Source organism: Anolis sagrei, chromosome 4 (genome assembly GCF_037176765.1).
Source record: "Anolis sagrei isolate rAnoSag1 chromosome 4, rAnoSag1.mat, whole genome shotgun sequence".
NCBI lineage: Eukaryota > Metazoa > Chordata > Lepidosauria > Squamata > Dactyloidae > Anolis > Anolis sagrei.
The window spans coordinates 238,952,914-238,980,023 of record NC_090024.1 but is presented as its reverse complement, the minus strand read 5'-3'; the positions used below and the strand labels follow the sequence as shown (position 1 = coordinate 238,980,023).

Here is a 27,110-nt window from a genome sequence, read left to right as displayed (position 1 = left end):
AGCAGAGCAAAGTCCAAACTGAAGTTGCTCCAAGGTAAGGAGGGGAAAGGGGGCGTGGTTTAGCCCCGCCGGGGGCTTCTGATTGGCTGTCCCCGGGCAAAGGGGCGTGGCTTTGTGCCTGGGTTTGTTTTGCAAGTTTAGAGCTAGAGTGGAGCTACTTCTAGGCAATGCAATTTCGGAATGCAGGTGAACTGCCTTGGATTAGTTTATATGGCATGCAAGGCAGTTCCCCTGCATTCTGAAACTGCATTGTATGGCATTGGAGATGTAGTGTGGAAAGGAAGAAGGAAGGGGGAGAGTCAATGAAAGAGGAATATGAAAGAGGTCGGGTTTCCCTTTTTCATAATGTTTTGAGGGCACAAACCCAATTCTCCAGCTGCAGCACAAAGCCACAGCTTATGAAGCATATTTGCAAAGTTGAAGGGGTGGGAAAAGAATGTGATAAGGTCCAGAAAGATGCCAATCATGCCTCCTGTCCAAAGTTTTCCAAGGGCTGCATAAATGTGATACCGATTTTAGACATCTTTACAGAGTTCTCCTGATGGGAAAGCAATAAATCTGCTTGCCCAAATTCACTTTCCCTGGGTTATGTGCAATTGCAAGAATTCTCTCTCTCTCTCTGTGTGTGTGTGTGTGTGTGTGTGTGTGTGTAGCAGTTAGGGGCACATCCAAGTCCGTGGGCCAGATGGCTCTCTTCTCTCTCACCATCCTACCCTTCTTTCTTCTTCCCTTCCATCTTTTCTCCCCTTGTCTTTCCTTCCTTCCTGCGTCCTTCCCTCCGTCCCTCCCTTTTTCTCCCTCCCTCTTTCTTTCTCCCTCCCTCCTTTACCTTCCACCTTTTCGTCCTTTCTTCCCTCTCGTTTTCTCCTTCCTTCCTTCCTTCCTTCCTTCCTTCCTTCCATCCACTCTTCTCTTCCTCCTTTCTTTCCTTCTCCCCTTCCTTCCTTCTTTACTTCCTTCCCTTTTGCCTTTCCTTCCTTCCATCTTTCCTCCCGCCTTCTCTCTCTCTCTCTCTCCCTCTTTCTTTTTCCATCCTTCCATTCCTCCCTCCCTCCCTTTTGTCTTTCCTTCTTTCTTTCTCTCTTTCCTTCCTCCTTAGCTCCCTCTTTCTCCTTCCATCCTTCCCTCTCACCTTTTGGCCCTTCCTTCGTTCTCTCATCCCCCCCCCCTTCCTCCCTTCCTCCCTCCCTCCCTTCCTTCCTTCCTTCCTTCCTTCCTTCCTTCCGTTTTGTCTTTCCTTCCTCGTCTCCTTCCTTTCTCCTTCCCTTCTTTCCATCCATCCCTCTCTTCCTCCCTCCTCTTTTCTCTTTCCCTTTCATTCTTCCTTCCTTCCCTTTTGTCTTTCCTTCCCTCTTTCCTCCCTCCTTCCCTTTCTCCCTCTTTCCTCTTCCATCCTTCCATTCCTCCCTTTAGTCCTTCCATCCTCCCTCCCTTTTGTCTTTCCTTCCTTCTCTTTTTCCTTCGAATCATAGAATCAAAGAGTTGGAAGAGACCTCATGGGCCATCCAGTCCAACCCCATTCTGCCAAGAAGCAGGAATATTGCATTCAAATCAAACCTGACAGATGGCCATCCAGCCTCTGTTTAAAAGCTTCCAAAGAAGGAGCCTCCACCATACTCCGGGGCAGAGAGTTCCACTGCTGAACGGCTCTCACAGTCAGGAAGTTCTTCCTCATGTTCAGGTGGGATCCTCCTTACCTCCCTCTTTCTCCTTCCATACTTCCCTTTCACTCTTTCGTCCTTTTTTCCTCCCCTCTCTCCCTTTTTCTCCTTCTTTCCCTTTTGTCTTTCCTTCCTCCTGTCTTTCCTTTTTCCTTCCCTTTCTTCCATACATCTTTCTCTCTCCCTTCCTTCTCTTTTTCTTTCCTCCTCCCCTTTCATTCTTCCTTCTCTTTTGTTTTTCCTTCTCTCTTTCCTCCCTCCTTCCCTCTCTCCCTCTTTCTTCTTTCATCTTTCCATTCCTTCCTTCTTGATTTCCTTCCTCCTTACCTCCCTCTTTCTCCTTCCATCCTTCCCTTCCTCCCTTTCATTTTTCCTTCCTTCTCTCTTCCCTTCCTGAACTGCATTATATGGCAGTGTAGACTCATATAAACCTGTTTAAAGCAGAGAATATGGATTATCTGCTTTGATAATCTGGATTGTATATATGGTAGTGTATAAGGGAGCCTGTAACCTGTAAATCCCTTTCTGTATGTCCAGGGAGGCTGAAATGCTCTGCATTTAAGATTATTGCCATTTCTAATGTCAGGTTGGTGTCCGTTCATCTACTTGTGTAGGGACTGCCCTTTTTGTCCAATGTAAAGTGAGAAGGGGCATTAATTAGGATGGTATTGCATCACACTGGAGGAAAAGACAGACCTCTGATATTTTGGGTGATGTTATTTGCTCTGCTCAAATATGGAAACCTACTAGGCAATGCTCACTTTCTGAGCTTCAGGAAGGCAACCTTTTCTTAGCAATTCCTGCCAAGAGAATCCTATGCTGAGAATCACCTTAGAATTTCCATAATTCAGAAACAAAGGCTTACAACATCTAACAACAATCCAAAACGTGTAGTTCACTTGGAAACTTTGAATTGGCTGCTAGAGAACTCTACAACAGGGGTGTCAAAGTCATTTTCAGCAAGAGCCACACCAGCCTAATTATTTTTTGTTGTTGTTGTTGTTGTTGTTGTTGTTGTTGTATTGTCGAAGGCTTTCATGGCCGGAATCACTGGGTTGTTGTAGGTTTTTTCAGGCTATATGGCTATGGTCTAGAGGCATTCTCTCCTGACGTTTCGCCTGCATCTATGGCAAGCATCCTCAGAGGTAGTGAGGTCTATTGGAACTAGGAAAAAGGGTTTATATATCTGTGGAATGACCAGGGTGGGACAAAGGACTCTTTTCTGCTGGAGCTAGGTGTGAATGTTTCAACTGATCACCTTGACTAGCATATAATGGCCTGACAGTGCCTGGAGCAAACTTTTGTTGAAAGGTGATTAGATGTCCTTGTTCATTCACACCTAGCTCCAGCAGACAGGAGTCCTTTGTCCCACCCTGGTCATTCCACAGATATATAAACCCATTTTCCTAGTTCCAACAGACCTCACTACCTCTGAGGATGTTTGCCATAGATGCAGGCGAAACGTCAGGAGAGAATGCCTCTAGAACATGGCCATATAGCCCGAAAAAACCTACAACAACCCATTATTATTATTATTATTATTATTATTATTATTATTTATAATTTCAGAAGTGAGTTTGAGAATACCGTTATAATGCATAGAAAAACCACAAACAAAGCTAAATGTCTGGAAGGACTCAGACCGCATTTTAGTAAGAGGTCTGTTTGCTCTTCACACTCGCATGTTGTGGACTCCTTTGTGGCCCCATTTCTTAAGGCTGGCTCTGCATCTCGTGGTGCCAGAGCGCAGTCTGTTCAGCACCTTCCAAGTCACCCAATCTTCAATGTGCCCAGCAGGAAGTCTCTCATCTGGTATCAGCCATGGGTTGGGTTCTGGGTTTTAGCCTGCTACTTTTGGACTCTTGCTTGCTGAGGTGTTCTTGCAAGTATCTCTGTAGATCAGGGGTCCACAAACTTTTTAAACAGAGGGCCAGGTCACAGTCCCTCAAACTGTTGGAGGGCCGGATTATAATTCGGAAAAAAAACATGAATGAATTCCTATGCACACTGCACATATCTTATTTGTAATGCAAAAAAACACTTAAAATAATACAATAATTAAAATGAATAACAATTTTAACAAATATAAACTTATTAGTATTTCAATGGGAAGTCTGGGCCTGTTTTTGGCTGATGAGATAGGATTGCTGTTGTTGTGTGTTTTCAAATCGTTTCAGACTTAGGTTGACCCTGAGTGAGGGCCAGGTAAATGACCTTGGAGGGCCACATCCAGCCCCCGGGACTTAGTTTGAGGACCCCTGGTCTAGATCTGAGAAAGCTATTTCTTGATTTAAGGCATTGGCATGCTGGCTGGATATCCAAACGGGATGGGCCGGAGATGTCACTACCTTGGTCCTATCATTATTGGCTGCTGCTTCCCAGGAGATGTCAGGTGGTGCAAGACCGGCTGTTAGGAATTGTGGGAGTTGAAGTCCAAAACACCTGGAGGGAAGGCCGAAGTTTGCCCAAGCCTGCTCTAGCAAGACATCATCCCTTTGTGTTGTCATAGAATCAAAGAATCAAAGAGTTGGAAGAGACCTCATGGACCATCCAGTCCAACCCCCTGCCAAGAAGCAGGAACATTGCATTCAAATCACCCCTGACAGATGGCCATCCAGCCTCTGTTTAAAAGCTGTCCTTTGGAGGTCCATCAGTTGTTGCACTGACTTGCGGTTCTATATAGGGAACAGAAAAAAAGAGAAAGTGAACTTTCGAAGGGAAATGCGTGTATTAATAGAACGGTACTTTCCAAACCAAGGGAAGGAATACTCCCACTGTATTCTGCTCTAGTCTGGCCTCCAAATAGAGTGCTGTGTTGAGTTTTGAGTCTCTTTCTCTGAACGTTTTCCAGAAGAGGCTGGATAGCTCCCGCTGGAGATCCTATACTTGAGGTTGGAACTGATGGCCTCAGGGACCCTTTCTAATTCCACGATTCTGTGATTCCATTATTAGGACATAACAAACTGGGTACCCTGATGCAACCAAATCCACAAGGTGGTGATACCTTTATTGGCCAATGAAATGCACAAAACACTTCTTGCAACTCTCGAGGCTTCACTGTTTTCTTCTTCTTCGGGCAAAAATACTAGAAATTGTACAGGCTTTCCTGGGTTACAAACATCCACCTTACAAATGACTCCTAGTTAAGAACAGGGGTGAGACAAAAGGAAGTGAGAGAAATTTTCCCCTCAGAAGGAAGGGAAAATTGACTTGGAAGAGTTATTATCATCATGGGGGAAAGGTGTCTCCACTGAAGCTTTATCACCAATTCTTGTTTGCCCGGCAAGCCAATTCTCTCAAAATCCAATTTTCACAGACACAGAAAGTGTGGTGAAATCTTCTGAACAAATCTTCTTAACCATTCCTTATGATATCCAAAGCTTGCTCTCTCTCTCTCTCTCTCTCTCTCTCTATATATATATATATATATATATGTTTGTTCTTAAGTTACATGTATTTGTTCTTAAGGCTTGTTCTTAAGTTGAGTTTATTTGTAAGTCAGAACAGGTTATTCCAACTATATATATATATATATAGAGAGAGAGAGAGAGAGAGAGAGGATATATATATATATATATATATATATATATATATAATATGTGTCAAGTTACATGTATTTGTTCTTAAGTCTTGTTCTGAAGTTGAGTTTGTTTGTAAGTCAGAACAGGTTACTCCAACTATATAGATAGATAGATAGATAGATAGATAGATAGATAGATAGTGTGGAGATATATATATATACAGTATATTCTGGCGTATAAGACTACTTTTAAACTCAAAATCTTCTCAAAAGTCAGGGGCCGTCTTATATGGAGGTGTAGTCTTAAGCATGGGAGTCATCTTAACTCTATATTTTAACTGGAAAAGTTGGGGGTCTTCTTATACGCCCAGTTGTCTTATATGCCGGAATATACGGTATATAGTATATGTGTCAAGTTACATGTATTTGTTCTTAAGTCTTGTTCTGAAGTTGAGTTTGTTTGTAAGGCAGAACACGTTACTCCAACTCTCTCTCTCTCTATATATATATATGTATGTATGTGTGTGTGTGTGTTCTCTCTCTCTCTCTCTATATATATATATATGTATGTGTATATGTGTGTGTGTGTGGATATATATATATAGTATATGTGGCAATTTATATGTATTTGTTCTTAAGGTTTATTCTTAAGTTGAGTTTGTTTGTAAGTCAGAACAGGTAACTCCATCCATATATATATTTATTATGTATGTATATGTGTGTATATACATACATATATAAAATGTGTACGTGTGTATGTGGTGTAGGTGTCCACTTATACAGACAGCCTCCCACCTCCACAAACAGGCTACAGTTGCAAGTGCTGAGAAGCCTCCAAAGGCACTCCCTCCACTGACATTGCAGGTTAGAGTGAGCACCATGAACATGTAGCCCAAACATTGCCAATGTCCTCTCCAAACACTATGGCCTATCACGCAAGGAATGCTTTCCTTCGGGGAGAATTTCATCCTAGATTTGACGTGTTTCCTCCACAACACGCAGGCATCCCAGGGATCCTTGTAGAGATGAACCAAACTCCCAGTTTTATCAAACAGCACTTACTTGCTGGCTGTTTTAATAGACCAAAATATAAAACATAAAGATAGTGCTCAGACACAAAATAAACAAAAACTGATAGCAAAAGCTACACTGTAGCCGAAGCGTCCAGTCCAGTGGTCAAACACAAAATCCAGGGATCAAGAGTCTATCCCATAGTCAAAAGCCAGTTCAAAGGTTCAAGATTCCAGGGTTCCAAGATTACAGGAGACAGGTCAGGATACCAAAAATCCAATAGACCTGGGGGGAAAACCAGCAGCATCCACCACCAAAATATGACAATACTTTTCTCCCGAAGATCATTTCCAAGGCTCACTCCTTATATCCAGAAACACCCAGCTGCAACCTATCTCTTGCATACCTCCACCCATGAACTCTTACTTACAGATTACTAAATCTTTTAGAACTAATACTTACATTAACCCATCACCAAGCACCATCAACTGCAGAACATATGACACTCTCCCTTGTTAAAAGTTTCCTGTATTGCAGCAAGAATTGGTATCTATAAATTTAGGAAACTTATTTTTGGGGGCATTTTGTTGGTATTAGGAAGGGTTTTTTTTTTTTCTTTATGGCTGCACGGTCACCGTGGCTCCCCCCGAATATGTTTCCTGGAAATGTAAAACGGGGAGGTGCCAGTTACAAGAAAAGGATGTGTTTGAGAGAGGATAAAGGGACAGAGCTCTTGAATAATTATGTGTTTTTGGAATATTTACTGTCCTGCTGATTCTCTGTAGCGTATTGCATTTCTGCTTTACTGGATTTGCATTTCTGCTTCACTGGAAACGTATGGTGCAGTCATACTTCTGGCGTGCTGTTAGCTAAGGCGTTATAGGTAGCGGCGAATGTGTCACTTCACAAGCACAAAACGAAGCTGAAACCATGGCTGCATCCCACCTTTTGTCCCCAGGGCAAACGTGTGCGGATAAAAGTCTCACGGGTGGTTTTCCAGGTTGGTTGCCGGCAAAATTATGCCATCCTTGAGTGTGTGAGTCATCTTGAAGTATCTTTGTGCCAATGCTGAAAGTGCATGACTGTGCAGGCAGTCCCCGAGTTACAAATACACACTCATAACATACTTTGTTATGATTCATATTTTGGTGAGATGCCGTCACACTTTCAATTTGGCATCGACAATGATGAATCAGGTATTCAACGATTTACCTTCACACCTGTGAGTCTTACCAAGTTCCCAGGAGCCCCTGGTGGCGCAATGGGTTTAACTTTGTGCCGGCAGGACTCAAGATCGACAGGTTCAAATCCAGGGAGAGCACAGGTGAGCTCCCTCTGTCAGCTCCAGCTCCTCATGCTTAAGCGACTGAGGGGGGAAAGGAAGGGGCTTGAGGCTGTTAGGAATGGTGGGAGTTGAAGTCCATAACACCTGGAGGGCCCAAGTCGACAGGTCGGAGGTTCAAATCCGGGGAGAGCACAGATGAGCTCCCTTTGTCAGCTCCTGCTCCTCATGCTTAAGCGGCTGGGGTGGTGGTGGAAGGGGCCTGAGGCTGTTAGGAATGGTGGGAGTTGAAGTCCAAAACACCTGGAGGGCCCAAGTCAACAGGTCGGAGGTTCAAATCCGGGGAGAGCAGAGACGAGCTCCCTCTGTCAGCTCTAGCTCCTCATGCTTAAGCAACTAAGGGGGAAAAGGAAGGGGCCTGAGGCTGTTAGGAATGGTGGGAGTTGAAGTCCAAAACACCTGGAGGGCCCAAATCAACAGGTCAGAGGTTCAAATCCGGGGTGAGCAGAGATGAGTATAAAGATAGGTAGATGACCACCAATATATCTTGACAGGGGGGAAAACAGATCCCACCAACTGTCCCTCCAATATAAAGAATTCACACCACTCTAGCACCAATATAACGTTTGAGATGTCTCTCTAATTAACTTTCGCTGCCACCATAAACTGCAATTGCACAGGAACACTCTAGCTGTTTAACAAAACAAAAGGGTTTTTAAGATCACCAAGCACTGTGTCTTCTTATTTGCTTCTTCAAAGAAAACTAGTTGAGGTTGGAAAGGGACTATATCCACAAATGCACACTTGACTCAGGCTTTTTAGGTTTTAAAAATATTCAAGGAAAATTTATTGATAGAAATACAGAAGAAAGTAAATGCTGTTTAATAAGCTTGGCGGTTACAGAGAAAATGTTCTTGTCTTTAAAGCGTAATGGTTACATGTACTGGTTCTTTCTTTTGTTACAATACAGAGATTTTCTTCTCTTTAAAAACAAGTACACTTGACAGGAACTGAATCTCTGTCAAGATACATCTGTAGCTTAGCTACCCTAAACTGAGGCCTAGCTAACTACAAAAAAACCCAGCTATCTTTCCCTGATAGCTGTTCCAGTTTGCTACAGCTTCTTTTGCTGGCAAACCTAAGGCAACCTGCCTTCTCTTAACTAATCTCAAAACCACGAACTCCTAAAACTACCTTCCTACTCTAATCTCTAAAAACAACAGACTCACTGAAAAAACCCTCTTCTTTCCCTCCAAACCTGTCTAAACTCCGCCCCCTTTTCTGAACCAATCCTGGCTGTTCTAATGCTAACTCGGGTCTAGGACACTCCCCCTCTCTAAAATGGTGCTTTCCCTGAACTAAAATGGCTACTGCTGACCTCTGCCAGGCCTTCCAAAGCTGCAACTAACTGGCCTGTTTCTCCTAGGCCCTGCCATCCAGGCTGGTAAGGTAAGGGATCTTTACAATGAGCTCCCTCTGTCAGCTCTAGCTCCTCATGCTTATGCGACTGGGGGGAGGAAAGGAAGGAGCCTGAGGCTGTTAGGAATGGTGGTAGTTGAAGTCCATAACACCTGGAGGGCCCAAGTTGGCCTGTTCTATATAACTAAACTTACATTAACCAGTTTGACAAGTTAAGGCAAATAAAATCAATGAAAACAATATAAATCCACGTCCAGAGTTGGATGATAGAAAGCCACGCTTTGACTCGGTGCTGGAATGCCATCGGCACTGACCCATCAGGTCCTCTAATCTGCTTTCTCTTTATAAGGTCCACCTGCAGACCAACGAAAGGGAAACATTTCCACAACTTCAGGAATCCTCACAGCTGAAGACTGAATCATCAGAAGAGACTTCACGTTTTCAAGACTATGCAATCACACTGTAAACTGAAGCCTTCCATGAGAAGTCTGTCCTCCAAGGTAACCATGCTTGTGATGTCTTTGTGCTGCTCCTCTTAACAGGTAGATGGACTTGAATCATCTCTAATGGTGTAGAGCAGTGTTTCTCAACCTTCCTAATGCCGCCACCCCTTGATACAGTTCCTCATGTTGTGGTGACTCACAACCATAACACTATTTTCATTGCTACTTCATAACTGACATTTTGCTACTGTTATGAATCATAATGTAAATATCTGATATGCAGGGTGTATTTGCACTCACTCACTGGACCAAATTTGGCACAAATACCTGATACACCCAAATTTGAATACTGGTGGGGTTTGGGGGTGGGATTGATTTTGTCATTTGGGAGTTGTAGTTGCTGGGATTTATACTTAACCATCAAAGAGCATTCTGAACTCCACCAATGATGGAGTTGAACCAAACTTGGCACACAGAACTCCCATGACGAACAGAAAATACTGGAAGGGTTTGATGGGCATTGGCCTTGAGTTTTGGAGTTGTAGTTCACCTACATCCAAAGAAGACTGGACTCAAACAATGATAGATCTTGACCAAACTTGGCACAAATACTCAAGAGTTGTAGTTCACCTACATCCAAAGAAGACTGGACTCAAACAATGATAGATCTTGACCAAACTTGGCACAAATACTCAAGAGTTTTAGTTCACCTACATCCAAAGAAGACTGGACTCAAACAATGATAGATCTTGACCAAACTTGGCACAAATACTCAAGAGTTGTAGTTCACCTACATCCAAAGAAGACTGGACTCAAACAATGATAGATCTTGACCAAACTTGGCACAAATACTCAAGAGTTGTAGTGCACCTACATCCAAAGAAGACTGGACTCAAACAATGATAGATCTTGACCAAACTTGGCACAAATACTCAAGAGTTGTAGTTCACCTACATCCAAAGAAGACTGGACTCAAACAATGATAGATCTTGACCAAACTTGGCACAAATACTCAAGAGTTGTAGTGCACCTACATCCAAAGAAGACTGGACTCAAACAATGATAGATCTTGACCAAACTTGGCACAAATACTCAAGAGTTGTAGTTCACCTACATCCAAAGAAGACTGGACTCAAACAATGATAGATCTTGACCAAACTTGGCACAAATACTCAAGAGTTGTAGTGCACCTACATCCAAAGAAGACTGGACTCAAACAATGATAGACCTTGACCAAACTTGCCACAAATACTCAGTATGCTGAAATGTGAACACTGGTGGAGTTTGGGGGAAATAGATATTGACTCTGGGGGTTATAGTTTCTGGGATTTATAGTTCACCTACAATCAAAGAGCATTCTGAAATCCACCAACAATGGCACACAGAACTCCCATGACCAACAGAAAATACTGGAAGGATTTGGTGGGCATTGACCTTGAGTTTTGGAGTTGTAGTTTACCTACATCCAGAGAGAACTGTGGACTCAAACAATGATGGATCTGGACCAAATTTGGCACAAATACTCAATATGCTGAAATGTGAACACTGGTGGAGTTTGGGGAAAATAGATCTTGACATTTGGGAGTTGTAATTGCTGGGATTTATAGTTCACCTACAGTCAAAGAGCATTCTGAACTCCACCAATGATGGAATTGAACCAAACTTGGCACACAGAACTCCCATGACCAACAGAAAATACTGGAAGGGTTTGGTGGGCACTGACCTTGAGTTTTGGAGTTGTAGTTCACCTACATCCAGAGAGCACCACGGACTCAAACAATGATAGATTTGGACCAAAAATGGCATGGATATTCAATATGCCCAAATGTGAACACTGGTGGAGTTTGGGGGAAATAGATCTTGACTCTGGGGGTTGTAGTTTCTGGGATTTATAGTTCACCTACAGTCAAGGAGCATTCTGAACTCCACCAACAATGGCACACAGAACTCCCATGACCAACCGAAAATACTGGAAGGATTTGGTGGGCATTGGCCTTGAGTTTTGGAGTTGTAGTTCACCTACACCCAGAGAGCACTGTGGACTCAAACAATGATGGATCTGGACCAAACTTGGCACGGATACTCTATGCCCAAATGTGAACACTAATGGAGTTTGGGAAAAACAGACCTTGACATTTGGGAGTTGTACTTGCTGGGATTTATAGTTCACCTTCAATCAAAGAGCATTCTGAACCCCATGAACGATAAAATCGGGTCAAACTTCCCACACAGAACCCCCAAAATCAACCCTGGGATTTATAGTTTACCTACAATCAAAGAGCATTCTGAACTCCACCAATGATGGAATAGAACCAAACTTGGCACACAGAATTCCCATGACCAAGAGAATATACTGGAAGGGTTTGGTGGGCATTGGCCTTGAGTTTTGGAGTTATAGTTCACCTACATCCAGAGAGCACTGTGGACTCAAACAATAATGGACCTGGACAAAACTTGGCATGAATACTTAATATGCCCAAGTGTGAACACTGGTGGAGTTTGGAGAAAATAGACCTTGACATTTGGGAGTTGTAATTGCTGGGATTTATAGTTCACCTTCAATCAAAGAGCATTCTGAACCCCACAAACGATAAAATCGGGCCAAACATCCCACACGGAACCCCCAAAATCAACCCAGGGGTCCCGAACCCCAGGTGGTGAAACGCTGGTTTAACCCATGGCACCACTGGATATTACAAGATTATTTCTTTTTTGCAAGATCAGCCTTTATTATTTCTGGTGTCCCCAGTGGCTGATCGAAAGGTTAGCAATTGAAATCCATGGAGCTGGGTGAGCTCTCATCTGTCAGCCCCAGCTTCTCGTGCAGGGTTATGACAGAAGCCTCCCACAGGACGCTAACACATTTGGGCGTCCCCTGGGCAACATCTTTGCAGGCGGCCAATTCTCTCACACCAGAAGCGACTTGCAGTTTCTCAAGTCGCTCCTGATGTGAAATATAAAAATTCTGCTGAGAAGTTCAAGGGGTCCTGCTCACCTTTCCCTGCTGCCTGTGTTGCCCTTTTGCCCTAGAATAACTGAGAATTGAGAGTTTCCCCATAATAGGGGTTTCTAGCTTTCTGGAGAAATTGCTTCATAATTTCTCCATCGTCTTCAGTGTTCTTTGTATTTCTTTGCAACAATGCGGTCCAGTGGTTAGACTCTGGAGGACAGAGTTCAGTTCCCTCCTTGGCTATAGAAACCCATTTAGATAAGTTGCACCCTCTCGGCCACATAACACCCACAATAAGTTTGCTTTGTTGTGGCCACAACAAATTGAAGCGACACATAAGGCCAAGAACAAATGTTAGAACAGAAAGCGAACCCATTGGCAACTGTTTAAACGACCTGTGCTGTCAGTGAGAAGAAAGGCTTTGAATGGGCGCCCAATGAATTGCTGCTTTAATTGATTAATTACTTTGGCTGTGCCTGTGGAAACTTACTGCTTCAAAGAAGGAACAGACAGGTTTGCTGGCCTGATCTTTTTGGGAATTTCCAGATGCCACTGGAAATGGGATTTCTGCGGTTTATAGAATATCTCCCAAGAGTTGCTCTTTGAAGAGTTTGAAAATTTGGAGCCAAAATGGCAAATTAATTGACCATTCCCTATTTTCTCTTTCCAGCTGAGTGCTCCTGGCTTCTATAGATCTCAGTATCAATAGATTAGAGCAGTGGGTTGTTGTAGGTTTTCCGGGCTATATGGCCATGTTCTAGAGGCATTTTCTCCTGACGTTTTGCCTGCATCTATGGCAAGCATCCTCAGAGGTAGTGAGGTAGTGAGACCTCACTACCTCTGAGGATGCTTGCCATAGATGCAGGCGAAACGTCAGGAGAAAATGCCTCTAGAAGATGGCCATATAGCCCGGAAAACCTACAACAACCCAGTGATTCCGGCCATGAAAGCCTTCGACAATAGATTAGAGCAGTGTTTCTCAACCTACCTAATGCTGTGACCCCTTAAGACAGTTCCTCATGTTGTGGTGACCCCCAACCATAACATTATTTTCATTACTACTTTCATAACTGTAATTTTGCTCCTGTTATGAATCGTAATGTAAATATCTTATATGCAGGATGTATTTTCATTCACTGGACCAAATTTGGCACAAATACCCAATATGCCCAAATTTGGTGGGGTTGGGGGGGATTGATTTTGTCATTTGGGAGTTGTAGTTGCTGTGATTTGTAGTTAACCTACAATCAAAGGGCATTCTGAACTCCACCAATGATGGAATTGAACTAAACCTGGCACACAGAATGACCATGATACAATAGAAAATACTGGAAGGGTTTAGTGGGCATTGACCTTGAGTTTTGGAGTTGTGGTTTACCTACATCCAGAGAGCATGGTGGACTCAAACAATGTTGGATTTATAGTTCACCTACAATCAAAGGGCATTCTGAACTCCACCAATGATGGAATTGAACCAAATTTGGCACACAGAACTCCCATGAGCAACAGAATATACTGGAAGGGTTTGGTGGGCATTGACCGTGAGTTTTGGAGTTGTAGTTCACCTACACCCAGAGAGCACTGTGGACCCAAACAATGATGGATCTGGACCAAGCTTGGCACAAATACGCAATACAGAATCATAGAATCAAAGAGTTGGAAGAGACCTCATGGGCCATCCAGTCCAACCCCCTGCCAAGTAGCAGGAATAATGCTTTCAAATCACCCCTGACAGATGGCCATCCAGCCTCTGTTTAAAAGCTTCCAAAGAAGGAGCCTCCACCACAGAGCAGAGAGTGTGGTGGAGGCTCCTTCTTTGGAAGCTTTAAACAGAGGCTGGATGGCCATCTGTCAGGGGTGATTTGAATGCAATATGTGCAAATATGAATACTGGTGGAGATTGGGGAAAATAGACCTTGACATTTGGGAGTTGTAGTTGATGGGATTTATAGTTAAACTACAATCAAAGAGCATTATGAACTCCACCAACGATGGAATTGAGCCAAACCTGGCACACAGAACTCCCATGACCAACAGAATATACTGGAAGGGTTTGGTGGGCATTGACCTTGAGTTTTGAAGTTGTAGTTCACCTACCTCCAGAAAGCACTGTGGACCCAAACAATGATGGATCTGGACCAAGCTTGGCACAAATACTCAATATGCTCAAATGTGAACGCTGGTGGAGTTTGGGCAAAATAGACCTTGACATTTGGAAGTTGTAGCTGGGGTTTATAGTTAAACTACAATCAAATAGCATTCTGAACCCCACCAACGATACAATTAGGCCAAACTCCCTGCACAGAATCCCCATGACTAACAGAAAATACTGTGTTTTTGGTCTTTGGCGACCCCTCTGACACCCCCTCGCGACCCCCCAGGGGTCACGACCCCCAGGTTGAGAAACCCTACATTAGAGTCTGGTTCCTGTCCAGATTTACACCTGAAACCAATTATTAGTCCCAAGTTGCATATGTATTTATCTGCGACTGGCATTCTGTTGCTCAGTTCCAGCTAGAATTGTTGTTGCTGTGTGCACTGCCTTCAGGTCATTTGTGATTTATTGTGATCTGATTGTGAACAGTCATGACAAGAAAGCTTATCTCACCCAGACTTCAGAGAAATATGGAATGTATTTTCCCAGTAGGGAGTTGTTCTGTGCCTTTGAGTTGCTTCTGAGTTATGGTGACCTTAAGACAAACTCGTCATGAGTTTTCTCACCAATTCAGGATTTTGGGAGTTTATATTTTTCGCTAACGTTTCTAGACTTATGTATGTGTCTTCCTACCTGCCGTTCCAGGGAGTGACCTGCAGCAGCTTTCTTCTCTTCCTCCTCCTGGATCTGTCCCAGTCCTTCTCCCAGCCCACCTACCCATGGAAGGATCCCCACACGCGTGAGAAGCTTGAGTGCCAGCAGTGCCCGCCAGGGAAATACGTGTCACGCCATTGCACCCGAGAGAGCAAGACGGAGTGCAAACAATGCCCCGACCTGCACTACACTGAATACTGGAACTACCTCGACAGCTGCCTGTATTGCAACGTCTTCTGTAATTACATGGAAGAGGAGGCCCAGCCTTGCAGTGCCACCCAGAACCGGGTCTGTAGGTGCAAGCCGGGCTATCACGCAGAGCAGGATTTCTGCATAAAGCACTCCAACTGTCCGCCAGGAAGCGAGGTCGCTGAGCTGGGTATGTATTGTACAGTTCCCTTGACTTCCCCTACTTGGAACAGTCCCGGTTTGCTTGCTTTATAGTTACAGTATTTTAGAGCTGAAAGAGGGCCATCCAGTCCAGTCCCCTGGTACACACAATCAAAGCACTCGCAACAGATGGCCATCCAGCCTCTGCTTGAAAACTTCCAGAGAAGTAGACTCTGCTACTGAACAGGTCTTACTCTCAGGAAGCAGGCACATCAAATCACTCTCAATAAAAGATTCCCCCCAGGCACTTCCAAGCCATTAAATGCTAATCAAGGTGGTCAGTTGAAACATTCACACCTAGCTCCAGCAGACAAAAGTCCTTTGTCCCACCCTGATCATTCCACAGATATATAAACCCATTTTCCTACTTCCAACAGACCTCAATACCTCTGAGGATGCTTGCCATAGATGCAGGTGAAACGTCAGGAGAGAATGCCTCTAGAACATAGCCATATAGCCCGAAAAAACCTACAACAACCCAGTGATTCCGGCCATGAAAGCCTTCAACAATACAATGAACACAGAAAACTTCCAAGATATATTAAATCCAAAATTATTTATTTGTCGTGTCAGAGCAGCCAGTCCATTATATTACATTTCTAACAGAACAAAGCAAACAAACAGAACAAAGCAAACAAACAGAAAAATATACAACTTGTGAGTTTGGTAGCTGGTTAAATGTCCTTTGACCAGTATCTGGCCACTTGGAGTGCTTCTGGTGTTGCTGCAAAGAGGTCCTCCATTGTGCATGTGGCAGGGCTCAGGTCGCATTACAGCAGGTGGTCAGTGGTTTGCTCTTCTCCGCACTCGCATGTCGAGGATTCTACTTTGTAGCCCCATTTCTGAAGGTTGGCTCTGCATCTCGTGGTGCCAGAGCGCAGTCTGTTCAGTGCCTTCCAAGTCGCCCAGTCTTCTGTGTGCCCAGGAGGGAGTCTCTCATTTGGTATCAGCCATTGGTTGAAGTGCTGTGTTTGAGCCTGCCACTTTTGGACTCTCGCTTGCTGAGTTGTTCCAGCGAGTGTCTCTGTAGATCTTAGAAAACTATTTCTAGATTTAAGTCGTTGGCGTGCTGGCTGATACCCAAACAGGGGATGAGCTGGAGATGTCTCTGCCTTAGTCCTTTCACTATTGGCTGCTACTTCCCGGTGGATGTCAGGTGGTGCAATACCAGCTAAGCAGTGTAATTTCTCCAGTGGTGTAGGGCGCGGACACCCCGTGATAATGCGGCATGTCTCATTAAGAGCCACATCCACTGTTTTAGTGTGGTGAGATGTGTTCCACACTGGGCATGCATACTCAGCCAAAATCAAAGCTTGCCTTGAACCAGGAACAAGAGAACTCAGGCTTTGTTTCTCACTCTAACACAGTGTTGCCTGAACTGATTAAGATCCTGTAGTATCCAGTTGGCTTTTCTAGATGCTGAGGTCCAATTTAAACGGTGGTATATCTGCTTTAATAATAGTGGTGATCATGATGGTGATGGTGATGATTTGCTACCTACGCCTTGAGGGGGAAAAGGAAGGGGCCTGAGGCTGTTAGAAATTGTGGGTGTTGCAGTCCAAAACACCTGGAGGGCCCAAGCTTACCCATGCCTGGTATAAACAGTATTTTTTTGGTACAAGAGGAAAAGTTGAACACACACTCCTATCTTCACCTATGTAGTGTTAGGTGAGTTGCAAAGTGCTAAAATACCTCTTTCTGGCAAGGAACGATTAATAAGTCAGGGGACTAAAGGTGTCACCTGCTGTAAATGTGATTAATTACCATTTCTTTGGATAGTTTTAGACCCTCAAAGCAAATATGTTTCCGAGATCCAGGAGGAAGCTGGGCATAGTGTGTGCCCACTCTCTGTTCTGGTTCAATAGCAAAACGAATGGAAGTCTTGGCCATGAATGGTTTTAGAAGATCTGGAAAAAGCATTGGAGACCATTCATTATTTTGACGCAAGTGGAACTAGCAAATGTACCGGGTGCAAAGCTGCGGGCTGCATAGGGAAAACGAAGGCTGGGCCTTTTTTTGCATCCTGAAATCTTGCCCAAATTTTGCAAAGCATACGTTGCACTGGGAGGCAGCCAATATTGCAGTGGTCATCCCAGGATTTGATTTTGAAAGAAAAGCAATTGCCTAACAGGCCAAATCGAGACACACTTGGGATAGTGCAGAGTAGCTGATAACAGATTTGCTGACTTGAGAAGCAGAAAATAATTCATTAGTCTGTGAGGGAGGACAAGGGTTATGAGAACAGACCACAAATAGATCATTCTAACACATTCTCTTCCCTGCGGTTTGCTGAGGACTTGAGCAGAGGAGTATTTCCCCTTCCCACAATAAATATAATGCAAGAAGGGCATTTTTAAAAAAGGCTGAGGAAATTCCCTACTGATCCTCATTGATTCCCAACAGGGACCTGAACATAATCCCCCTTTATTTATTTATCATGTCAGGGGCAACCAGACCATTGTATTGCATTTCTAACAGAACAAAAATAAAAAAACACAAAGTTTGCAAGCTTGGTAGTTGATTAAATGTCCTTTGACCAGTATCTGGCCACTTAGAGTGCGTCTGGTGTTGCCGCAAGGAGGTCCTCCATTGTGCATGTGGCAGGGCTCAGGTTGCATTGCAGCAGGTGGTCAGTGGTTTGCTCCTCTCCACACTCGCATGTTGAGGATTCCACTTTGTAGCTCCATTTCTTAAGGTTGGCTCTGTATCTCGTAGTGCCAGAGCGCAGTCTGTTCAGCGCCTTCCAAGTTGCCCAGTCTTCTGTGTGCCCAGGGGGGAGTCTCTCATTTGGTATCAGCCATTGATTGAGGTTCTGGGTTTGACTCTGGCTTGCTGAGGTGTTCCAGCGAGTGTCTCTGTCGATCTCAGAAGCGACCAGCAATAATAATAGTAGTAATAATAATAACATTCTTTATACCCCGCCACCATCTCATGAAGGGACTCGGGACAGCTCACAAAGCACTCAAAGGTGCAAACAGGCAAAACACAAAAAGTGCAAGGACAATAACACAAAAGCAATAACAACCAACATAAATATCACCAAAACCCCATTGGTTAAGATCAGTAAAATGCAACAATAGCTGCAGGAATAAAACAATTGCAATCAATATCAGGCTCATAAAGTGCATGGTGAAATAGTCTCTAGGTCCTCAGATATGTTCATTAGGGGATTCTAAACACAGCATCATTTTGGCACCAGAAGGAAACCTGCACTGGTGACCCATTGGACCTCTATAGGGAACATGAAGTTCCTGCCTTTCATAGAATCATAGAATCAAAGAGTTGGAAGAGACCTCATGGGCCATCCAGTCCAACCCCATTCTGCCAAGAAGCAGGAATATTGCATTCAAATCACCCCTGACAGATGGCCATCCAGCCTCTGTTTAAAAGCTTCCAAAGAAGGAGCCCCCACCACACTCCGGGGCAGAGAGTTCCACTGCTGAACGGCTCTCACAGTCAGGAAGTTCTTCCTCATGTTCAGATGGAATCTCCTTTCCTGGAGCTTGAAGCCATTGTTTCGCGTCCTAGTCTCCAAGGAAGCAGAAAACAAGCTTGCTCCCTCCTCCTCCCTGTGGCTTCCTCTCACATATTTATACATGGCTATCATATCTCCTCTCAGTCTTCTCTTCTTCAGGCTAAACATGCCCAGCTCCTTAAGCTGCTCCTCCAGCAAGTTTGCAGATCTTCAGGTTTGAGATTCTATTTCCCTTTTATTTCTAAGGGATTTCAAGGAGAAGCCAGTTTACCAGCTGTTAGGATTTCTGGGAGTTGAGGGCCAAAACATTTGGGGATCCACAGGTTGAGAACCACTGCTCTAAGGGATTTCTGGGAGAAGCTCTAAGAGGGTCACTTGCCCAAAATGGCAGGAATGCCTGCAGTTGAGCAAGGAGTTGGTTGCAGGTCCTTTCCAGGCAAAGATAAGCTCTAAAGTTAGTTATCCCACGACATCTTTCGTCATCCTTGCATCAGTTCTTTCATCCCTGAGATTCTTCGTCGTTGAGTGTCTCCAGGCGGCTCATAATGCTGTGTTCCTTGAAAGGAAAGATATGGAGTTCCTAGAAGTTGTCTCCTTTCGCCCAAGGAACACTCCATGCCGCAGTTGCTTGACAGGGCGGGAAGGAAGTGTATTTCGTAGACTCTTGGGATTTTTCTTGGGCTAAGTGCTAGCGTTATAATAAACTAGTTCCTGCTCCACATCCAGCACAGAGTGTTCTTGCAAAGTGCATGGATTATACTCATGAGTCATGGGTCAAACGGGCAGCAATCGTATATGGCTTCCAAGATTGTATTCACTTTCATAATTGTGACCGCAACCACCATCACTTTTGCTTTTCTTTTTGGCTCGGGAAGTTCCGGAAGTTTGGAAGTGATCTCCTCCTCTGGCTGTGAATTCACCATGAGCAGCTCGACCTCTCGCGTCCCACATGTTTCCTTTTTTTCTGAGTGTTTACATGTCTTTTGAATGTTGGCCAGGAAGTGCTTAGATCTGAGGAAAGCCTTCTGTTGCACTTGGCACTCATTTCTGGTGAGGCTCTTGCAGATAAAGCACCGAGCGCACGGATTTCTAAACGCAAAGCATTGCTCTGTAGCTTCGTCCTTTTAAGAAATATTGGGGTCCTTTGACAAAGTGGGAGAACCATTAGCAAAGGGATGGGGGACACTTGGCCTTTGTGATCTTGTTGAATTACATATCCCACCAGCTCTGCCACAAATCCAAAGTTGCTTAAAACGGTGAGACGTTTTCCTGGAAGCTGTTCAACAACATGTCCAAAGAAAAGGGACTAAAATGGTCAGAGATATGGAAGCCAAACCTTATGAGGAGCAGCTTAGCAAGCAAGACATGTCTAACTTAGCAAAGGTTATGTGAGGACGTGCTAGCCTTGTTTACGTATTTGAAATGATGTACAATTCAACGGATGAGCAGCTTACTTTCTATTGCTATAGAGACTATTGCTATTTATTTATCGTGTCAGGGGCAACCAGACCATTGTATTACATTTCTAACACAACAAAACAAACAAACAGATAAAAAAACACAAAGTTTGCAAGCTTGGTAGTTGATTAAATGTCCTTTGACCAGTATCTGGCCACTTGGAGTGCCTCTGGAGTTGCCGCAAGAAGGTCCTCCATTGTGCATGTGGCAGGGCTCAGGTTGCATTGCAGCAGGTGGTCAGTGGTTTGCTCTTCTCCACACTCACATGTCGTGGATTCCACTTTGTGACCCCATTTCTTAAGGTTGGCTCTGCATCTCGTGGTGCCAGAGCGCAGTCTGTTCAGCGCCTTCCAAGTCGCCCAGTCTTCTGTGTGACCAGGAGGGAGTTTCTCATTTGGTATCAGCCATTGGTTGAGGTTCTGGGTTTGAGCCTGCCACTTTTGAACTCTCGCTTGCTGAGGTGTTCCAGCGAGTGTCTCTGTAGATCTTAGAAAATTATTTCTTGATTTAAGTCATTGACATGCTGGCTGATACCCAAACAAGGGATGAGCTGGAGATGACACTGCCTTGGTCCTTTCACTATTGGTTGCCACTTCCCGGCGGATGTCAGATGGTGCAATACCAGCTAAACAGTGTAATTTCTCCAGTGGTGTACAGTGCAGACACCCCGTGATAATGCGGCATGTCTCATTAAGAGCCACATCCACTGTTTTAGTGTGGTGAGATGTGTTCCACACTGGGCATGCATACTCAGCAGCAGAGTAGCATAGCGCAAGGGCAGATGTCTTCACTGTGTCTGGTTGTGATCCCCAGGTTGTGCCAGTCAGCTTTCGTATGATGTTGTTTCTAGCGCCCACTTTTTGCTTGATGTTCAGGCAGTGCTTCTTGTAGGTAAGAGCACGGTCCAGAGTGACTCCCAGGTATTTGGGTGCGCTGCAATGCTCCAGTGGGATTCCTTCCCAGGTAATCCTCAGAACTCGGGACGCTTGTCTGTTCTTAAGGTGAAAGGCACATGTCTGTGTTTTAGATGGATTAGGGATCAGAGACTAGGATAAGAAGCACAGAATTCAAATTGCAGTAAAACAGATTCCACTTAAACATTAGGAAGAACTTCTGACAGTAAGAGCTGCTCAGTAATGGAATGCACGACTTCATAGCACCATGAAGTCTACTTCTTTGGAGTTATTCATTTATTTATCATGTCAGAAGCGAATTGAGAATACAGTTATAATGTATAGAAAAACCACAAACAAAGTTTAAAACTTGGCATGATGATAAATTTCCTTTGACCAGAAGTTGGCCATTTGGAGTGCCTCTGGTGTCACAGAAAGAAAGTCCTCCGCTGTGCATGTGGCAGGGCTCAGACTGCATTGTAGAAAGTGGTCTGTGGTTTGCTCTTATCCACACTCGCATATCATGGACTCCACTTTGTAGCCCCATTTCTTAAGGTTAGCTCTACATCTCATAGCGGCAGAGAGTAGTCTGTTCAACGCCTTCCAAGTTGCCCCCTCTTCTGTGTGAGAGCTTCTCATTTGGTATCATCCCCTGATTGAGGTTCTGGTTTTAGCCTGCCACTTTTGGACTCTCGCTTGCTGAGGTGTTCCTGCAAGTACCTCTGTAGATCTTAGAAGCTATTTCTTGATTTGGCTTGCTGGCTGATACCCAAACAGAGGGCCAGAGATGTCAATTCAAACAGAGGCTGAATGTATTGTCGGAGGCTTTCATGGCCAGAATCACTGGGTTGTTGTAGGTTTTTTCGGGCTGTATGGCCATGGTCTAGAGGCATTCTCTCCTGACATTTCGCCTGCATCTATGGCAAGCATCCTCAGAGGTAGTGAGGTCTGTTGGAACTAGGAAAAAGGGTTTATATATCTGTGGAATGACCAGGGTGGGACAAAGGACTCTTTTCTGCGGGAGCTAGGTGTGAATGTTTCAACTGACCACCTTGATTAGCATACAATGGCCTGACTGTGCCTGGAGCAAACTTTTGTTAAGAGGTGATTAGATATCCTTGTTTGAATGGCTGAATGGCCATCTTTCAGGGGTACGTGAAAGGATGCTATAAGGAAGAGGGAGTAGGCTTGTTTTCTGCTGCCCTGGAAACTCTGACTCGGAACAATGGGTTCAAATCCTAATGTTCAGGTTTCCACCTGAACATTAGGAAGAACGTCCTGACTGTAAGAGCTGTTCAGCAGTGGAACTCTCTGACTTGGAATATGGTGGAAGCTTGTTCCTTGGAAACTTTTAAACAGAGGCTGGATGGCTGTCTGTTGGAGGTGCTTTGAATGTGCTTTTCCTGCATAGCAGGGAGTTGGACTAGATGGCCCATGTGGTCTCTTCTGATTCTATTATTATATGATTCCATTTACATAGAGGCTGGATGGCCATCTGTTGGGAGTGCTTGAATTGTGTATTACCACATGGCAGAAAGGTGCTAGACCGGATGGCTTTTATGGTCACTTCCAACTATGATTTCCATGTATTGTCGAAGGCTTTCATGGATGGAATCACTGGGTTGTTGTAGGTTTTACGAGCTATATGGCCATGTTCTAGAAGCATTCTCTCCTGATGTTTCACCTGCATCTATGGCAAGCATCCTCAGAGGTTGTGAGTTCTGATTTCCATGTGTTGGTGATATTTCTGACTCAGTTTCCAAAATTTTGAGTGTTCTTTGGAGAAAGCTATAAGGGTTGTTGTTGTTGTATTGTCGAAGGCTTTCATGGCCAGAATCGCTGGGTTGTTGTAGATTTTTTCGGGCTATATGGCCATGTTCTAGAAGCATTCTCTCCTGACATTTCACCTGCATCTATGGCAAGCATCCTCAGAAGTTGGGAGGTCTGATTTCCATGTGTTGGTGATATTTCTCACTCACTTTCCAAAATTTTGAGTGTTCTTTGGAGAAAGCTATAAGTGTTGTTGTTGTTGTATTGTCGAAGGCTTTCGTGGCCAGAATCGCTGGGTTGTTGTAGGTTTTTTCGGGCTATATGGCCATGTTCTAGAAGCATTCTCTCCTGACGTTTCACCTGCATCTATGGCAAGCATCCTCAGAGGTTGTGAGTTCTGATTTCCATGTGTTGGTGATATTTCTCACTCACTTTCCAAAATTTTGAGTGTTCTTTGGAGAAAGCTATAAGTGTTGTTGTTGTTGTATTGTCGAAGGCTTTCATGGCCAGAATCGCTGGGTTGTTGTAGGTTTTTTCGGGCTATATGGCCATGTTCTAGAAGCATTCTCTCCTGACGTTTCACCTGCATCTATGGCAAGCATCCTCAGAGGTTGTGAGTTCTGATTTCCATGTGTTGGTGATATTTCTCACTCACTTTCCAAAATTTTGAGTGTTCTTTGGAGAAAGCTATAAGTGTTGTTGTTGTTGTATTGTCGAAGGCTTTCGTGGCCAGAATCGCTGGGTTGTTGTAGATTTTTTCGGTCTATATGGCCATGTTCTAGAGACATTCTCTCCTGACGTTTCGCCTGCATCTATGGCAAGCATCCTCACTACCTCTGAGGATGCTTGCCATAGATGCAGGCGAAACGTCAGGAGAGAATGCCTCTAGAACATGACCATATAGCCCGAAAAAACCTACAACAACCCACTGTTGTTGTTGTCGTCGTCAATGTTGTTAGGCACTGATGATACAATATTCTGCAGCCATATGAAGGCTACACTTCCTCAAAACCTTCAAGGAAAGTCACAATAGGCAACTTTCGTTAAGGTTGGCTCTACTATGGCACTGGAATTTATTTTTTAACATTTTCCATACCCCACTTGTAATTGCAATGTATAGAGAAGTTCTGCTTGCTGATAAAGAGGGAAGGAAAAGGGAATTGTGTGGAACCTTCAAGGTTGGACAGTTTATTTCATAGCAAACTTTTGGGTGCTGCAATCCATTCCTTTTGGCACAGTCTGACACCTTTCCTATCCTCATTGTTGTTCCTTGCAGGCAATCCGTATGAGGACACGAAATGCAAGGAGTGTCCTCAGGGGACCTTCTCCTCCACCTCCAGCATGGACCCATGTCAACCGCACCGGAACTGTTCTGCGCAAGGCCTGGAGCTCAACGTCCCCGGCAACCAGTTTCATGATACATTGTGCACTGCTTGTAAACTGAAGAAGCCCAATGGGACTGCTGATGGATTAGAAGATTGGCTAGGTAAGGCATATTTAATCCAAGTCAAAGAGACACATATTTTTGGAAAATTGCATTTATAACCTTTTGGGAGAAGCAGGAATCTCCCCAGGCTTTTGGAAGCATGATTTTCTTTTGGGTTGTTGTAGGTTTTTTTCGGGCTATATGGCCATGGTCTAGAGGCATTCTCTCCTGACGTTTCGCCTGCATCTATGGCAAACATCCTCAGAGGTAGTGAGGTCTGTTGGAACTGACCGCAGAGGGAAGCTGATGAGGAAACTCAACATACAAACTATCCACAGACCCACCAAGAAAATCTCACCCCATTAAGTTCCAAACAGATATTGTTTTTTCTTCCTTAAGTAAGAAACCATTGTGATGACTTCCTTAACTTAAATAATTGATTGTATTTGACTATGTAAACATGTTGTTTTCAACCACAGCTGAACAGGTCACTAATGTCAGCAGTTCTCGTCAGCAACTTTTTATCACAATTTAGCAGTTCATGAATTATTTATCGTGTCATCAGCAACCATACCATTGTATTACAATTCTAACAGAGCAAAACAAACACACAGATTGAAAAGAAAAAGAAAAAAAAACACACAGATTTTGCAGATTTGGTATTTGGTTAAATGTCCTTTGACCAGTATCTGGCCACTTGGGGTTGCCGCAAGGAGGTCCTCCCTTGTGCATGTGGCAGGGCTCTGGTTGCATTGCAGCAGGTGGTCAGTGGTTTGCTCTTCTCCACACTCGCATGCCGAGGATTCCACTTTGTAGCCCCATTTCTTAAGATTGGCTCTGCATCTCGTGGTGCCAGAGCGCAGCCTGTTCAGTGCCTTCCAAGTCGCCCAGTCTTCTGTGTGCCCAGGAGGGAGTCTCTCATCTTGTATCACCCATGGATTGAGGTGCTGGGTTTGGGCCTGCCACTTTTGGACTCTCACTTGCTGGGGTGTTCCAGCTAGTGTCTCTGTAGATCTAAGAAAACTATGTCTTGATTTAAGTCATTAAATCAGAATGCTTTGTGATTGTAGGTGAACTATAAATCCCAGCAAGTACAACTCCCAAATGTCAAGATTCTATTTCCCCAAACTCCACCAGTGTTCACATTTGGACATATTGAGTATTTGTGCCAAGTTTGGTCCAGATATATAATTGTTTGAGTCCACAGTACTCTCTGGGTGGAGGTGAACTACAACTCCAAAACTCAAGGTCAATACCCACTAAACCCTTCCAGTAGTTTCTGTTAGTCATGGGAGTTCTGTGTGCCAAGACTGGTTCAATTCCATCGTTGGTAGAGTTCAGAATGCTCTTTGATTGTAGGTGAACTATACATCCCAGCAACTACAACTCTCAAATGACAACATCAATTTCTTTGAGTGAAGGACATACATTGGGTTGTTAGGTGTATCATGTCCAAATTTGGTGTCAATTCCTCCAGTGGTTTTTGAGTTCTGTTAATCCCACAAACGAACATTATATTTTTATTTATATAGATTTTAGGCCTCGGTCTTCTTAGGATGGTGTTTTCAGTCTCGGAAGGCCTTAATATGCCCTTGCCAAACCCCAATCATACACTTCATACAATTTCATTCAATCCATACATCACATTTATCCCATTTGATAAATTTTTGATGGTTTTCCCTCCTCTCCTTTCTCCAGGGAATGAAGAGTGCCAAGATGCTTTCATTGACTTCATACCATACAGCATTAAGTCAGTCAAAAAGCTGCGGTGCCTGAACCGTTTCTTCGGCAAGAGCTCCCGTTTGACCAGCAATGCGAGAAAGAGCCGTCTACAGCTCCAGGCTGAGCTCCATGCGCATATCACCGTGCTCAAGGACCGGAGGAGAAAGCACCAGTTGCTGGAAACATTGCGAGACGTCTACCAGCATAAAATCCTCCGCTATCCGCATAACAAGTGTTTCTTCTTGTGAGATTAACAATGCAATCCTATGTACACCTATTTGGGAGTAAGTGCCCTTGACTTCAGTGGAACTTACTCCTAAGGAAGGTGCATATATAGGATTGCAACATAAATGTGCTGTTATTTTGTAGAATCATATGGTTGGAAGAGACCACAAGAACGAACTAGTCCAACTCCAATGCAGGAAAACCCAATCAAAGCCTCCAGAGATGGAGACTAACACATTCCAAGGCAGTTACACATTCCGCTGTTGAACAGCTCTTATGGTCAGAAGGTTCCTCCTAATGCTTAGGTGGAATCACTTTTGGTGCAATTTTTATTCATTTGAATCCACTTCTTTGTCTTCTGGTTTCTATTTATTAATGTAAACAAGTGAACAAAAGACACAGAGTCAACAACAACAACAACATGGCGCGTCGGTTGAAATTTCAATGTTTAAAAAAGCAAGAAAAGAGTGGTACGGATATTCCTCTCTTCTCTTCACCTGACCTACCTCAGAGGAAATGGGCAAGAAAAGTGTTATGAAAGCAGAACTAACAAACACATTTTTTAATAAATATATTTTTTCAAAATGTATTTTGGTTCTTTAGTTTTGTACAACCTTTATTTTATATAGAGGGAGGGCAATAAAGATTTTACCACA

The 27,110-nt window shown here is 43.9% G+C and overlaps 1 protein-coding gene across 1 annotated transcript; it reads left to right on the top strand.

Annotated features, from left to right (window-relative positions):
- On the top strand, positions 1 to 27,110 carry TNFRSF6B (TNF receptor superfamily member 6b). Its single transcript, XM_060771471.2, has 5 exons — positions 1 to 34; positions 9,243 to 9,393; positions 15,087 to 15,474; positions 24,358 to 24,567; positions 26,206 to 27,110. Exons 2-5 carry the CDS (start codon positions 9,343 to 9,345, stop codon positions 26,475 to 26,477), a joined length of 921 nt encoding a protein of 306 aa, XP_060627454.2. The 5' UTR covers positions 1 to 34; positions 9,243 to 9,342; the 3' UTR covers positions 26,478 to 27,110.

Excerpts from the sequence above, each read along its gene's own strand:
- TNFRSF6B (XM_060771471.2), top strand. The coding sequence starts at position 9,343 with ATGCAATCACACTGTAAACTGAAGCCTTCCATGAGAAGTCTGTCCTCC. Across the intron at positions 9,394-15,086 it reads TGAGAAGTCTGTCCTCCAAG|GGAGTGACCTGCAGCAGCTT; the intron begins GTAACCATGCTT and ends CTGCCGTTCCAG. Across the intron at positions 15,475-24,357 it reads AAGCGAGGTCGCTGAGCTGG|GCAATCCGTATGAGGACACG; the intron begins GTATGTATTGTA and ends TGTTCCTTGCAG.